This window comes from Danio rerio, chromosome 20 (assembly GCF_052040795.2).
Source record: "Danio rerio strain M-AB ecotype USA chromosome 20, GRCz13ab, whole genome shotgun sequence".
Taxonomy (NCBI): Eukaryota; Metazoa; Chordata; class Actinopteri; order Cypriniformes; family Danionidae; genus Danio; species Danio rerio.
The window spans coordinates 51,071,426-51,087,585 of NC_141040.1; the positions used below are offsets into that span (position 1 = coordinate 51,071,426).

Here is a 16,160-nt window from a genome sequence, read left to right on the forward strand (position 1 = left end):
CAGAAACGCCAACTGAGCCGAGGTTCAAACCAGTGACACAGCGACCTTCTTGCTGTGAGGCGACAGCACTACCTACTGCGCCACTACCTCGCCTCTATCATTTTCATTTTCCCCAAAATTATCATTAAAACGATATTGCAGGCGTGTGATAAATTACAGAAATGTTATGCATTGGTTGTTTACCCGCCACTCCCCCCACCCCTCCCCCCCTTTTAGCTGAAAATAAATACTAATGGCGTGAATCTGCTGTGGTTTTCACTCATTCATTGTGTATTTAAGACTAAGGGCTCTATTTTAGCTATCTAGGCGCAAAGACTAAAGCCCATGGCACAAAAGCATTAAAGGGTCACGAAACACCAAAACACATTTTTTGAGCTGTTGACAGTCGTATGTGTCCCACACTGCTAAAAACCCTATTAGGACACATATATTACACTAAAAAGTGTAAATTGGTTGTTTTTGCGTTATTTCGATAAAATTCGTACTTCTGGATTGAAACGAATTTTTGAAGCTGTGTCACGGCCATGAGATCTTAGCGTGTATTCCAGCGTGTAGACTGGACGTCTGTGCCAGAGTGTCCTGTATTACGTCTCTGAGTGTGTTGCATTCATTTATGAGTATGGCTTGGTTCAAACCAATCAGCGCGCTCTATTAGGTATGTGCTGCAACTTTATTAATATGCACGCTAGCTTTCTTAGACTATACCTGAAACAGTGTTCAGACAGCAGAGAGACGACACAAGTCTTGTTGCCAAAAGTTGTGGGAAAAGAATAAGAATTGTTTGGAGATACGGGTCGCCAGTGTTGCTTTCATAGTGTGAAGGTTTTGTTTCATTTTCTTTCTATGAGAGCGCTGCTGGAGTCACGTGTGGATCTGTAGACGCGACGCGCGGCAGAAATGCATTTGTTTGGAACATTTTTTACTCGAGAGCATTTCTCATCTATGGTGAGGTACGGATTTGCTGCTTGTCTTCTTTAAAAAAAGACGCAGCTCCAGTATGTGTTGATTATCCTGTCTTCTTTGTTCATTCAGATGGCAAAGTTATAGTTGGTATGGTCAGCAGTCCTCTTTCAGTGTTTAGAGACAGACCCTAGTCAAAATTATTTCTAAGTTACTTAGTTTACAGTACGTTAATATCACTACAATATTGAAAGATCCGCTGTAAATGCTGCTCTCTGTGTGTAAACACGTGAACACTGTAAGCAAACTTTTGCTACTTTTGTTATTTTAAGGATGGAAAAATAATATGTGAAACCTGCAATTGCGCTAGATGCCGTGCCAAATCAAACGGTCCGAGATCGCTTGAATGAGGTGAACTCGGCTCGATTGAAATGAACTCTGGAGCGGATCGATTGCAGTGAGAAAGCGATACGATCCAAGCGCAGTTATATCACAGTGTATTAAGGATATGTAATAGGCTTACGGCTATATGAAGAGAGAATTATGAGTAGGGCGGGAAGTTTTACGAGTCTCCCGGATGCCCGCAAACGAGTGATAATCTCCCGGTAATCTCGCGTCTCCCTCCCGGTCCTCAAATAGCCTACGTCGCGCACCCTTCTCACCACATCTCTCCTCACTCTTCAGACACTCTTTCGCGCGCACCTTGTCAGACACCATCAAACCACCACCTCTCCTGACAGCTGAGCAGGACTCACACGGACTCACAAGTCCAACATCCAACATCATGGGAGTTTACTCACACATGACTTGTTTAGCTCTTTTGGTCCGATTAGAAACTTTGCAGTTTGAAAGCGAACTGCTCCATGAGCAAAGAGCAACAATGTAACATGTGTAATTTCTGTTTCGGAACAACTGAATCAATTCACAGGTGTGAAAGCACCCTTAATGAGTTATGGATGTGTTTTGAGCACAACGTGCAATAAACCAAGCAGAGTCTCATCTCACATTCCCTTTAATTGTCAGTTGTGTCGTGCAATGAAACGTTTGCTATTTACATGGCGGACTTTATAAGTGGAAAAACTGAACGCTTCACTAGCGAGCAAACAATTAAACAAACCATCTGCAGTACGAGGATAATGAACGAGCCAGCTACATTCAGCCTCTTTACTTTCTCTTTACTTTACCTCTTTACTCCTTTACTTTCGTAGATAAGGAAACAGTGTTGTACTCACTCCACCGAAGACATCCATTAGCCCACATATTTAATTTTGTTTGTTAAGCGCAAAGATTCGTTCCAAAACTATTTCTAAATTCAGTTCTAATTTCCAGTAAATTAATAAATGAACAATAACAACGAAGTGTGGTCAAAACACTGAGTTACAGTATATTCAAACACACGTCCTGTTCTTATGCCCCATATGGTGATGAATACATCTCCAAAACCTGACAGGTGGACAAATCTAAACTTGTTTTTATTAAAACTAATATAAATAAGCATATAATAAATAATACTGCTAATAATAATAACATTATACACATGCACATTGTCATGAATAAACAGAAAAAAGCCCCTCGAGATGAAGAAGGCATGGAGGTAGTGGTTTTTATGTGTAGAAAATACTAATTTTTGTAACATTTTAATCCTTTAATTCTTTTTCATGTGTAAATATATTTGTATATTGCTGTACATCCTGTGTAAAAAAAAAAAAATGGGCATAAAATATTGTATAGAAATGGTGCAGTGGGGCGGGGGGCTCTGTTGGAGCAAAGATAATTTGTCTCTGTTTTTCAAATACTTTTGAAATTGATGTTGTTACGTTCCCACTTAAATCTAAAGGCAAAACACAGCAAGGAACGAACAAATGAAGGAAGAGGGGAGAGTACCGCTTCCAGACCCAGAATCAAAAGTCAAATCCTTAATATTCTGATCACCATCAGGCAACCATTGATTTATTGTGTGATCAATTGAAATAATATTTCCTAAATTTTAAAGAATCAATACAAAACAAAAATAATACCTCAGGATACGGGGGTCCAAAATAACAAACAAAACAACCAATAACTAATTTAAGACAAACTAACTTACCTAACAAAATAAACATTTCCAAAAGATAGAAAATACATATTACTCCCCTTTCTCCCTGTCTACCCACCAAAACAGGAGAAAAAGGTTTTAAAATAAAATAAAACCCCACACTTTACTCATACCAGCAACTTACTTTACATTATAAACATGAAACCACTAGAAGTCAGAAGCCCCTGGTATCTGGGACTGGAGCAGCTCAAGTGAGACATGTCATCTCCCCTCTCCCTTGCCTTCTGGTCGGTTGCAGCCAGTCTTTATAGCTCAGTTGATCAGCTGCGCAAATTAGACTCAGGTGGCATCAATCTGTAAACAAAAGAAATCAGGAAACAGAAACACTGCAATATAGAAACAAAAATGAAAGTCACAGGACGTAACAATGTTTTTTGACCAAAATGTTAATAAGAAGATCTGAATTTAGTTTTTTTTACAAATCACATAATCTAGAATTTATTACAATTTACAAAACAACATCCCAACTGTTTTGAGTTATGGCTGCACATTCGCTCACTCGTGAATTCATAAATATTGATTCTCTTTCCCTCTTTTTTCATTCAGAGCATTTCCAGCAGAAGTCTGTGTCCTTTCAGCAGTTTTCAGATAATCCATCCATCATTAATGACCCTAATCTTGTGGTGAAGATCGGCTCTAAGTGAGTGTCACATTACAGTAATGGATTCTTTTCTTGTTTTTCTTGGGCTGAAATAACAGATGCTAAATGTATTTCTTGTATCTGTGCAGATATTATAACTGGAGCACTGCTGCACCGATTATGCTGGCCATGCAAGCCTTCCAGAAACCATTGCCTAAGGTACACACACAGACAGTCTTACACATCAGTGTCTTTCTGTACTGTACATTATTCAATTCAATTCAAGTTTATTTGTATAGCAGCTTTACAAAAGGTGCACATTATTGCATTACAATCAAATTCAGAAAAGTTCAGGTCATTAGTTACCATAACTTTATTACTTACTAATAAATTTAACTAATTATCTAGTAACTAACAGCTAATCTGATTAGCCTGATTCTCTCATCTGATACATTCAATCAGCAAAATCATTTATTCGGTTAACTATTTCCAAAAACTGATTCACTGAGTCACATTTTTTTCTTAATTAAATCTCATTGTATCTTTTCTTTATTATTAATATTGATGGCAATAACAATTCAGAGAAACACAAATATAATAAATACAATAAAAGCTATTTAACTAAGTTATGTTATGTCAGAAAATGTACATTAATTTATGATAAAACTTCTAAAACCTTTTCTGGCAGATTTAAAGGGAATAATTCTGATATACAGTCAGGCCTGAAATTATTCATAACCCTGGAAAGTAATTTAAAGTTACTTTTATTCAACCAGAAAGGGTTTTTTTTGACCGTAAAGGACACAGTCTTCTCCCAAAAGATGATAAGATGATGTACAAGAGGGATCATTGTGTAAAAAATATTACTCTGCTTTTATTTACATTTGAACAAAACTTTAAGTCAGAATTATGAATAATTTTTGGCTTGACTGCATGCTAAATAATGAGTCCACTTTATAAAAAAGTCTTCTTCAAACATTAAAAGCAGAGCAGTTCAATAAAATATGTTTCAGATTTTTTTTCAAAAGTGCAGCATTTTGTGACAAACTTGTAATGCAATGGCGGTCTCATTATGCTTTTACTATAAGCTTTACAAAAGTGTTATTTAATCAGAATTATAGTTATCTATTAAACAAAAAGGCTGATTATTACATGTAAAAAAGAGCAGTTAAATCAAGTATTAATTGCTTTAAATCACTCAATAATTTAGGTAAAATAATGTAAAATTATTTTAAAATAATCTTAATTTAAGCATCACAGCATTATAATATTTAATAACCTCATTTAAGTAATAGTATGTGAAATGAGTATGCATGCATAATATAATATACTACATTCTCAGAAAAACAGGACATGGTACAAATGAAGTTTCTTAAGGAACAGTTTGGTACCTTTGTAAAAGTTGTACCTTATATGGGACAGAAAAGAGCTCTTATGGGACTGTTCTGTACCTCTTATGATGAGGATACAAAAGTGTTCTCATAAAAAAGGTACACAAGTGTTGGACAACTCCTTTTTTATTAGTATATCTATAAAAATAAATATTACTGGAAAGGTAAAGTGATTTAATGAATAATTTCCATATTAAAACATGAATCATCATTTAAAAGCATGTGTTTTAAGAAACACTAATGATTAAGTTTTATAATACAAAACAACTGGTAAAATAAAACTAAAGGTATTGTAAACTAAACATTTAAGGCATTTTTAATAAACATTTGGTGAGCATTTCCTGATAAATACAGTTTCTTTATTGATATCCTCAACTTCTGGCGTTTACTTTCCGCTATACACCCGAGCTGGCAAAAGTCCTGCATATGCAAAGTGTTCATGCAGACATTTAACTATTGTAAAGCTAGTCAAACATTGTGCATATCTCATTACAATACTTTTGCATAAGTTTATTTCTATTTTAAAATTAAGTCATTAAAATTAATTATTTTTTTAAGTGATGACAAAGGTATTAAGTGAAAACTGGAGAAAGAAATGTTTTATATTGTACATGGCAGAATGTGTTTCTGTAACATTTTTGTAAAAAGTCTTGTGAAATGTTTAGCAAAAATAGATCTTTTGATGTATGTTAAAAGTATTTTTTATTCCCCTTCTAGGGAACTTCAACACTGCGTCTAACCAGAACGCTAGGGGAACACCTCTTTTATACGCGTCTTGAAGCACATGTGAAATCAATCTAATGTAATTAAGCAGGTGTCGTCAGACCAGAGAGTATAAAAGCCTGTACTGAGCATTCAGTATCAACTTCTTTGCTTTCAAGAAGCACGCACGTGAAAATACACCCTCTTTCAGCGAACTTTCATTACTGACTTGCATACACAAAAACAAAAAAACTGACAACTTACTTTTTTGTTTTGATATGGCAGAAAAAAACTTTAAACGTTGTGTGCCTCCATGCCCTCGCTTTATTACGGCTGGTGACTCACATGATATGTGTTTAGAGTGTTTGGGAGAGGAGCATGCCCTGGCAGCATTTGAGAATGCTGACTGTGGGCACTGTGACGCTCTCTCCCGCAAAGTGCTGCGTAGTAGAAGGGAGTTTTTTAATAAAGCTCCCGTGGCGCGTTCCCCTCGCGGTTCGGGTCCCGCTCGTGCTGAGGCTGAGCGTCGACTTCGGTCGTGGGGTTCGCAGCTAGATCTGGCGGATGAGATGGAGACGGACTCTGTCCTTTCTCTTTCTGGATCCGTGAGATCTAATCCTCCTTCGGGAGCGTCAGAAGCACGCTCTGCGGTTTCTTCTGCGCCTCGTGGGAGGGCGGCGTCCTCCGTTTCCGAGGAAACAGAGACGCTGCAGCAGCAAACGCAAAGAGGGTCGGGGACTCTGCCGCCCCAGTCAGTGGAATATGAGGAGTTAGTGGAGGTGATTTCACGTGCTGCTGACAGGTTTGACGTAATAGAGTGGCAGCCAGCACGTGAGCAGCAACAGCTGCGTCTGACAGGAATGCTGGATGAAAGAGAATTACCCAGCAGAGTAGATCCTCCACTGAGGGACCTCCCCTTTTGCCCCGAGCTACATGAGGCTGTTACGAGATCATGGGAAAATCCTTATTCAGCACGTTTAATGACACCGAAAACGGTTATTTATTCAGCAGTTCGTGGGCTTGGGGAAAAAGCATGTAAAGAAATGCCTTTAATAGAAGAAGATTTAGCGCGTCATCTGCGTCCAGATTTAAAATCTGCAAGGGTCCCTCCTTTGTCGTCTAGACCATTAAGATTAACATCAGGTCTTATCGGCAAAGCATTTATGACGGCTGGTCAGTCTGTCGGATGCCTGCACACTATGTCAGTGTTGCAGGCATATCAGGCTGACCTAATTAAAGAGTGCCTAGATGGCGGGGGAGCGACACCCGAACAGCTTCGAGAAGCTCTTCGGGCGTCGGATTTAGCTTTAAGGGCTACTAAAGAGGCGGCCTCTAGTTTGGGGCGATCTATGGCCACCCTGGTGACTACTGAGCGGCACCTCTGGCTGACACAAGCAGAGGTGTCAGAAACAGACAGAGCTATTTTCCTGGACGCTCCAATATCGAGCTCAGGGCTCTTTGGCAACGCCGTCGATCGTGTCGCCGAATCCTTTGACCGAGTCAAAAAACGCTCGAGCTCCCTCGGGGACTTTCTTCCCCCAAGACCAAAAAGTCAAGGGGCTGTTAAAAGACAGCCCCAGCCGTCAACCAGCTCCTCATACCGTGCAGTACAAAAAGAGAGCGTGGCTTCCCGGGCTCCCCCTCAGAAAAAGAGGGCCTGGAGAGCACGCTCTCAGCCTGAGCCTTCCCCTAAAATTCCCACGAGGACTATAATAGTTTCGAGGAAGGCGAAGGATAAAAGGAAGTCCTGACGTGTTGGGAGTCAGGCTTCCCAAGGCCCCCCTGGACATCGAGAGCACTATTCGACGCCCTCACTAAACAAGGGTCCGTGGAGAAAGGGAGAGACCACCTCACCACGTATGCTGGTGGGGGGTTCTGTGTCTCCCGGGGTGGGCGTTCCTCAGTGTCTGAGGGCATTGGGGACCCCACCCCCTCTTCGGGGGGTCCAAGAGCAACCAGAGGCCAGTCTCGAGAGGCTGGTACCCCTAGCACATTTTCTGGCAGCGTGGAAACACCTGCCGATGGTGTCTCAGTGGGTCCTGTTCACAGTGGAACATGGCTACAAAATACAGTTTTGTGCACGCCCACCTCGCTTCAATGGTATTACACCCACCGTAGTGAAGCCAGAACAGGCTCTGGTTATGGAACAGGAAGTACTGGCTCTATTAAAGAAAGGCGCAATAGAGCGTGTTCCCCCACTCGACAGAGAGTCAGGGTTTTACAGCCGGTATTTTATAGTTCCCAAAAAGGATGGGGGATTGCGTCCCATATTAGATCTGAGAAATCTTAATCGGTCCGTCGGGGCCCTCAGGTTCAGGATGTTAACCATCAAAAACGTGGTGTCACAAATTCAGTCCGAGGACTGGTTCGTGACGATAGACCTGAAAGACGCATACTTTCATATTTCCATCCTTCCCCAACACAGGAAATACCTGAGGTTCGCTTTCGGGGGCGAAGCGTTCCAGTATCGGGTTCTTCCATTCGGCCTAGCTCTGTCACCTCGAACCTTCACCAAAGTAGTCGAAGCGGCACTAGCTCCACTTCGTATGCAGGGTATACGTATCCTAAACTACATAGACGATTGGCTAATTCTAGCTCAGACTTACGATATGGCAGTTCGGCATCGAGATGTCGTTCTCACCCATATCAGGAGGTTGGGGTTTCGGTTGAACACCGCAAAAAGTGTGCTTGTTCCAGCCAGGATGACCATTTTTTTAGGTGTGCTATGGGACTCCATGACGATGCGAGCACGTCTGTCCCCGCCACGAATCGCTTCGATTCAGTCAGCCGTACACAGAGTCAAACTAGGCCAGTTCATCACTGTGAAACACTTTCAGAGGTTGTTGGGTCTCATGGCAGCAGCAGCCAGCGTAATTCCGTTCGGTCTGCTGTACATGAGACCCCTGCAGTGGTGGCTCAAATCCAGGGGGTTTTCCCTCAAAGGGAATCCTTTCCGCATGATCAAGGTCTCGCGGCGCTGCCTTCGAGCCTTAAGTATGTGGAAAATGCCCTGGTTCCTGTCCCAGGGCCCAATGTTGGGGGCTGTCTGTCATCGTGTTATGCTTATGACAGATGCTTCTCTAACGGGCTGGGGAGCAACCCTGAGGGGGCTTCCCGCAGCGGGACGATGGGGAGAACATCATCGTTACTGGCACATAAACTGCCTGGAGATGATGGCCGTGTTTCTGGCCTTAAAACACTTTCTCCCAGATCTAAGGGGCCATCATATTTTAGTCCGCACGGACAACACATCGGTGGTCTCTTACATCAACCATCAGGGGGGTCTGAGGTCTCGAATGCTATGCAAACTAGCACATCGGATCCTCCTGTGGGCCCAGAACAAAGTTCTGTCCATCAGGGCAATGTATGTCCCGGGCCATCTAAATATGGGAGCAGATCTCCTGTCGAGGCAGGGGGTGAGATCCGGGGAATGGAAACTTCACCCCGAGGTGGTGGAGACCATTTGGGAAAGATTCGGAAAAGCGCAGGTAGACCTGTTTGCTTCCCAAGAGACCACGCATTGCGTACTGTGGTTTTCTCTCTCGCATCCAGCCCCTCTGGGACTGGATGCCATGGTTCAGACATGGCCGAGGCTACGTCTGTATGCTTTTCCCCCGGTCGCTTTGCTCCCAGGAGTCCTGGAGAGAATCCGTCAAGACGGAGTACAGTTACTGCTGGTAGCCCCATTTTGGCCTACCAGAATTTGGTTTTCGGACCTCATATCCCTGCTGGCGGGTCTCCCGTGGGAGATCCCCATCAGGAGGGACCTTCTGTCCCAGGCGGGAGGAATGATACTTCATCCCCGACCCGACCTGTGGAAACTGTGGGTGTGGCCTCTGAGGGGGCCCACCTCATAGAGTATGGACTGTCAACCGAGGTTGCTCAGACCATTCTAAGCTCCAGGGCTCCCTCCACAAGGAAGCTTTATGCCCTAAAATGGGCTCTCTTTTCAGCTTGGTGCAGAGAACACCAGCTGAACCCAGTCAGCTGCCAGGTAGCCTCAGTGCTGGAATTTCTCCAAGATCGCCTGTCTGCTGGGTTAGCTGCATCCACTCTGAGAGTGTACGTGTCAGCTATAGCGGCTTACCGTTCTCCCCTAGATGATGAGTCACTAGGACAGGATCCGCTAATTCGTCGCTTCCTTCGTGGAGCCATAAGGCTAAGGCCTGTCAGCACACACAGGGTACCGACATGGGACTTAACATTGGTGCTCGAGGGCATCTCTGTTCCCCCATTTGAGCCACTGCAGGAGGCGTCAGATAAGTTTCTGACACTAAAAACAGCTTTCTTATTAGCTATTTCTTCCTTAAAAAGGGTTGGTGACCTCCAGGCTTTGTCGGTTGCACCTTCATTTCTGGAGTTTGCTCCAGGCATGTCCAAAGCCTTTCTTTATCCCAGACCGGGGTACGTGCCTAAGGTGCCCACTCATGTGGCGAGACCTGCTGTGCTACAGGCCTTTCACCCGCCCCCATTTCAGTCGTCGGACCAAGAGAAGTTAAACTTACTCTGCCCAGTTAGAGCTCTGAATACATATGTTAACCGGGTTATCAACTGGAGAAAGAGTGAACAGTTACTGGTCTGCTTCGGACCCTCAAAAAGGGGGAGTCCGGCAAATGAGCAGACAATAAGTAATTGGATAGTTGAGACTATCTCATTTACCTATCAGGCTGCTGGACGCCCTGCACCTAAATTTGTTAAGGCCCACTCCACAAGGGCTGTCGGGGCCTCCAAAGCTTCTATTTCGGGCTCAGCCCTTTCTGACATTTGTTTGGCGGCAGGATGGTCGACTCCACATACATTTGTGCGTCACTATCAACTCGATGTAGACCCCTCACCAGGGTCCTCTATTCTCACTGCGTAGTGTGCGTTCACAGTCAGCAGTGAGTCTGGCCTAGTGGGTATTGCGTTCCCCTAGCGTTCTGGTTAGACGCAGTGTTGAAGTTCCCTAGAAGGGGAACGTCTCGGGTTACGTATGTAACCATAGTTCCCCGAGAGGGAACGAGACACTGCGTATTCCGCCATACTCTCTTCTGCCTGTTACTTCTTTCAAGCAAATTCGAAGTTGATACTGAATGCTCAGTACAGGCTTTTATACTCTCTGGTCTGACGACACCTGCTTAATTACATTAGATTGATTTCACATGTGCTTCAAGACGCGTATAAAAGAGGTGTTCCCCTAGCGTTCTGGTTAGACGCAGTGTCTCGTTCCCTCTCGGGGAACTATGGTTACATACGTAACCCGAGACGTTCTTTATTGTAAATGGAAAAGATGTATTTACATAAAAAGAAACTTTTTTAAAAAAAAACATTGTTTAAAAATGTATTTGATGTTTTATATTTACTAAAAATAAATTGACTCATTTTGCAAAAAGCCTGTAAATAGTTCTGAAGGAACACATTTGACTGTTAAGCTACAAAGAGTCTTGTCAATGTGGTGCCTTCATGGATCAGATTTGTACCTTTGATGAAGGTCAATATTGTATCTGCAGGTTTTAACAACCAAAGGTGCATTTTGGTTTCCCATGGTACAAATCATGTCCTTAAAGGTACAAACTGCAATGGTACACACTTGTTTCTTTGTCTTAAGGTACAATTCTGTCCCATAAAAAGGTACTGCCCAGTGACAAGGGTTTGTACCTTCTTTGGTACAACATTGTACCATTTTTTCTGAGAGTGTAGGGTTGGGCGATGTCGACCAATTCGGCATTGTACGATGTTTATTGTGAAACATCGCGATGGATGATAGACTCGTCATCATAGGCAACGGTGAATTTATTATTTATGAATAATAAATAAATGCACAAGGAATTAATTATTTGTAGCGTACCATTTCATTTGACCCATAACCAAATCATAAATAAATAAAGATTAGTTACAGACAAATTACCACCTGTCAATCACTTTTCCGCAGGACTCTGTGTGGTTATAATGGGGGTCGACAAACTTGGTTGGTAAAAAGATTGCTCAACCAACAGGAACAAATCAACAGTATCTGAGGTTTTTGCTATAATTACTAAGTACAAGCGTTAAAGCGAAAGATTGAAGTGTACTGACGCTGTGACACGTTACCTGATAGATTCAAAAGACCGAAGAGTCGTTAGAGACAAGATTAATTAAATATCACGTTTAACAACTATAGTGAGATGCGATTCAGCGGTACATCCTTAATAAACTGTCCGTCGTGCACTGCTCTCTGGGGTTTTGTGCTCAAAGCACCCGCTGACTGCCTGGAGCTCAGATGTGTGCGCATATACTGCAGCGCGTGCCTGTGGGTGTGATCACGTGATGTGCGTTTTCAGTGGAGGGCTGTTCAGAAATGCTAGATGAAACGCCAGTGTGGATGTGGATTGTTTGCATTTTAAATTGAAATTTTAAAACTAAGATGTATTAGTGTAAACAGGACCCGAGTGTGTATTTTTCGCAAGCGGGTTGCAACTGCAACAGATTTGGGGCGGAGGATCGTGATACCGGCTCAGCCTTGTGATATCTATCGCCCATCGCACTGGATGATGGCATCGTCTATTGACCCAACCCTATAATATACAACAGTAACTATTAACAATTCATTTTAAAAATCTCTTTTTTGTGCAACATCTATAATTTTCTCTTCAAAAGTTTGAGACAGCAAACTTTATTTTTTGAAAGAAATTAATATGTTAAAACATTAATGATGCATGAAATGATCATTTTTCAACTTTTCAAATGAGACTAAGAAATATGTCAGGATGTTTCTGACAGATCATGTGACACTGAAGACTAATAATGACAAGCAATGCATCACAGAAACACATCACTATTTAAAATGTATTCAAATAGAAAACTGTCTTGTAAATAAAAATGATATTCACTGCATTTATTGTATGCCTGTTTAAATAAATGCTGTAGTGACGCAACATATGACACACTGACCTCAAACTTTGTAAGAGTATTGTGGAAAAAAAAAACACTTGTTTGCCTCTGGAACACAAAACCAGTTATAAGTGGTAATTTTTTTTGGAAATGGAGATAAAACATTCATTCATTTTCCTTCAGCTTAGTTCCTGATTATCAGGGGTCGCCACAGTGGAATGAACCACCAACTTATCCAGCATATGTTTTACACACTGGATGCCTTTCCAGCCTTAACCTATCACTGGGAAATGAGATCGAACATTCATTCATTCCTTTTCCTTCAGCCTAATACATTTTTTCATCATGGGTCACCAGAGCGGAAGGAACCGCCAACTTATCCAGCACGTTTTACACAGCGACTGCCCTTCTGGCTGCAACTCAGTACTGGGAAACACCCATAGCTGCAACTCACATTCACACTGATGCACTACGGCCAATTCAGTTTATTCAATTCACCAATAGCGTATGTCTTTGAACTGTGGGTGAAACCGGAGCACCCAGAGGAAACTCACATCAACACGGGGAGAACATGCAAACTCCACAAAGAAATCCCAGCCGCGACTAGAACCAGCGACCTTCTTGCTGTGAGGGGACAGTGCTAACAACTGAGCCTCCTTGCCACCCGAGATTAAATAAGACTGAATAAATCAATTGTCCATTGATGTATACTTTGTTAGGATAAGACATTATTTGGAGATACAATATTTGAAATTTTGGTATCTGAGAGAAAAACACTGAACAGTGTTTGAATTCAAAATACTTTAATAGTGTTTAAATTTAAAGGAATTAAGTTCTTAGCAATGCATTTTACTAATCATGCATATTTACGCTAGGGGATTTACAAAATGTCTTCGTAGAAGATTATATTGTTTGATATTTGTTTATTGGCATAAAAGAAAAATCATTTGTAATGCTGTATAACAGTGTTTTTTTCCACTGGTTTCAACTGGTTTGAATAAAAAACAGACTACTTTTGTGGTCCAGCGTCACATATGTAATTTAACCTGTTATCCCATTTTTCCATCTGTTCTCTTGTCCCATCACTCCCCTCTGTGTGTGTTTCAGTTTTCGGGGTTCAGTCCTGTGTGTTCCGTGCTGGAGTTTGTCTTTTGCCGCATGTTTCATTTCGTTGCTTCTTCAGTTCGTAGCACTAGTTTCTAAGTCCTTCTTAATGCATGAAAGTCCAGCATGTCTTCGATTCCTACTGAGTTCATTTAATAGTTTTTCATTTTTTAAGCATTACACCTCTGCGCATGTCCCTCACAGGCCACCGTAGAGAGACTTACGAAGGAAAAGATGCCTAGAAACCGAGGAAGATGGTGGTTTTCATGGCGAGGAAGAACAAGCAGTTCCAAGCAGGTACTTAAACTTGTTCACATCATCATAACGTTGGTTTTAAATTACGCACTGGATGATTTTTGACCGTGAGGTTTTCTAATTTAAAGTTCATTCTGTTTGCAGGATTCAAGCTCAGGAGGGTCAGCCTGTGCTGCAGGAGACGAGAACATCAAAAATAGGTTCAGATCTCAATTATGTATCATTTATTTTCCTACAGCTTAGTCCCTTTATTCATCAGAGGTTGCCACAGCGGAATGAGTCGCTAACTATTCCAGCATATGTTTTACACAATGAATGCTCTTCTAGCTGCAACCCAGCACTGGAAAACATCCATACACACTCATTCACTCTCAAACCCTACAGCCAATTAAGTTTATTCAATACACCTATAGCGCATGTGTTTGGACTGTAGGGGAAACCGAAACCCGGAGGAAACCCATGCTAAATCGCGGAGAACATGCAAACTCCACACAGAAATGCTAACTGACCCAGCCGAAACTTGAACCAGCAACCTTTTTGCTGTGAGGCAACAGTGCTAACCACTGAGCCACCGTGTTGTCCCAATTATGCATTAAATTATTGTAAATTATAGTCTGTAATCCTTCTTAACTTTGACTGAATGCTTGTTTACAGGAGAAAAGAAGAGTCCTCCTCTAGTGATGAAGATTTATCTGCTAAACAAACACCTGCCCCTGTGACCATAGACTCCGCCCCTTTAGGAGGCGGCGTGACCTATCAGAAAACTCTCCGCCTCTCTTCTGAACAACTTGTGAGTGTACTGATTTTAAAAAAAACCTTAAACTAACATTATAAATAGACCTCAGGTGAAAAATGTGACCCTGGGCCACAAAACCATTTTTATGTTGCACGGGTATAGTTTTGACAATAGCCAATAACCAACTGTAAATATATCAAACCTTTATTTCTGATTATTAATATACACTGCACTTTTACATTTTTTTAAACTCTCAGATTTTTGAATAGTGATATCTAAATAAACACACATACATTCACCGGTCACTTTATTAGGTACACCTAGTACCGGTTTGGACCCCCTTTTGCCTTCAGAACTGCCTTAATTCTTCATGGCATAGATTCAACAAGATACTGGAAATATTACTCAGAGATTATGATCTATATTGACATGATAACATCATGCAGTTGCTGCAGATTTGTCAGCTGCACATCCATGATGCGAATCTCTCATTCCACCACATCCCAAAGGTGCTCTATTGGATTTAGATCTGGTGACTGTGGAGGCCATTTGAGTACAGTGAATATCGTCATGTTGAAGAAACCAGTCTGAGATGATTCACGCTTTATGACATGGTGTGTTATCCTGCTTGAGGTAGCAATCAGATGATGGGTACTCTGTGGCGATAAAAGGATGGACATGGTCAACAACAACACTCAGGCTGTGACGTTGATGCGATGCTCAATTGGTACTAATGGGACCAAAATGTGCCAAGAAAATTTCAGCAGTTTCTGAAATACTCAGACCAGCCCGTCTGGCACCAACAACCAGGCCACGTACAAAGTGACTTAAATCAACTTTCTTCCCCATTCTGATGCTCGGTTTAAACTGCAGCAGATCGTCTTGATCATACATGCCTAAATGCATTGAGTTGCTGCCGTTTGATTGGCTGATTAGAAATTTGCGTTAACAAGCAGTTGGACAGGTGTTTTTTAAGAGCCTAGTATTTAGGTGGCTCAAACATAGGCATAAAACATATACAATCATATTTATCACGTTCAGCAGTATGTTACGTAATTTCAAAGGTTTTTCTGTTCAGTGACACTTTCTGTTTAATGAGTTTTATGCCACTGTATGGAGATATGGGGAGACTTAAAAATTAATTAGGCAGAAATTATATAAAATAACAGTATTACACCTCCCTTCTGCTGGTGTAGAATAACTCTGGCATAGATTAGGAGTCAAATGTCTTTTTTTCTTTGTTTGCTGACATAAAAACAAACACGATTGTCTACAGGGGGCTGAAGCACACAGGGTTATACACTTCCAAAATTGCATTTATAAAAAAAAAACATCAAAAAACACCACTTTTTTAGTGACTGACTTCATTAGAACACAGACAACTTTTAAAACAAACTTGTGAAATGATATCAGTTGATTTTGGAGTTACACCTCTGTATATGTATATGGGAAGCTTTTCAATTTGGGTAGGAAAATCCAGGCGGAAACCCCCAAAATAGCTGCAGAGTATTAAGCGAATTGCGTTGCCACACATTTCAAATGACTGTA

General features: G+C 41.6%; 1 protein-coding gene across 8 annotated transcripts in view; it reads left to right on the forward strand.

Moving 5' to 3' along the window:
* The window catches only part of lpin1b (lipin 1b), a 67,086-nt gene that overhangs the window by 38,139 nt on the left and 12,787 nt on the right, over positions 1-16,160 (forward strand). For all 8 annotated transcript variants that reach the window (XR_015518917.1, XR_015518918.1, XR_015518919.1 and 5 more), the window contains exons 10-14: positions 3,542-3,635; positions 3,725-3,794; positions 13,826-13,918; positions 14,021-14,076; positions 14,531-14,666. Coding sequence is in view for 3 of the 8 variants with exons in the window: in XM_087298741.1 (XP_087154867.1) it covers positions 3,542-3,635; positions 3,725-3,794; positions 13,826-13,918; positions 14,021-14,076; positions 14,531-14,666 (449 nt within the window). In the remaining 5 variants the exon portion in view is untranslated. The remainder of the gene's footprint in view (positions 1-3,541; positions 3,636-3,724; positions 3,795-13,825; positions 13,919-14,020; positions 14,077-14,530; positions 14,667-16,160) is intronic.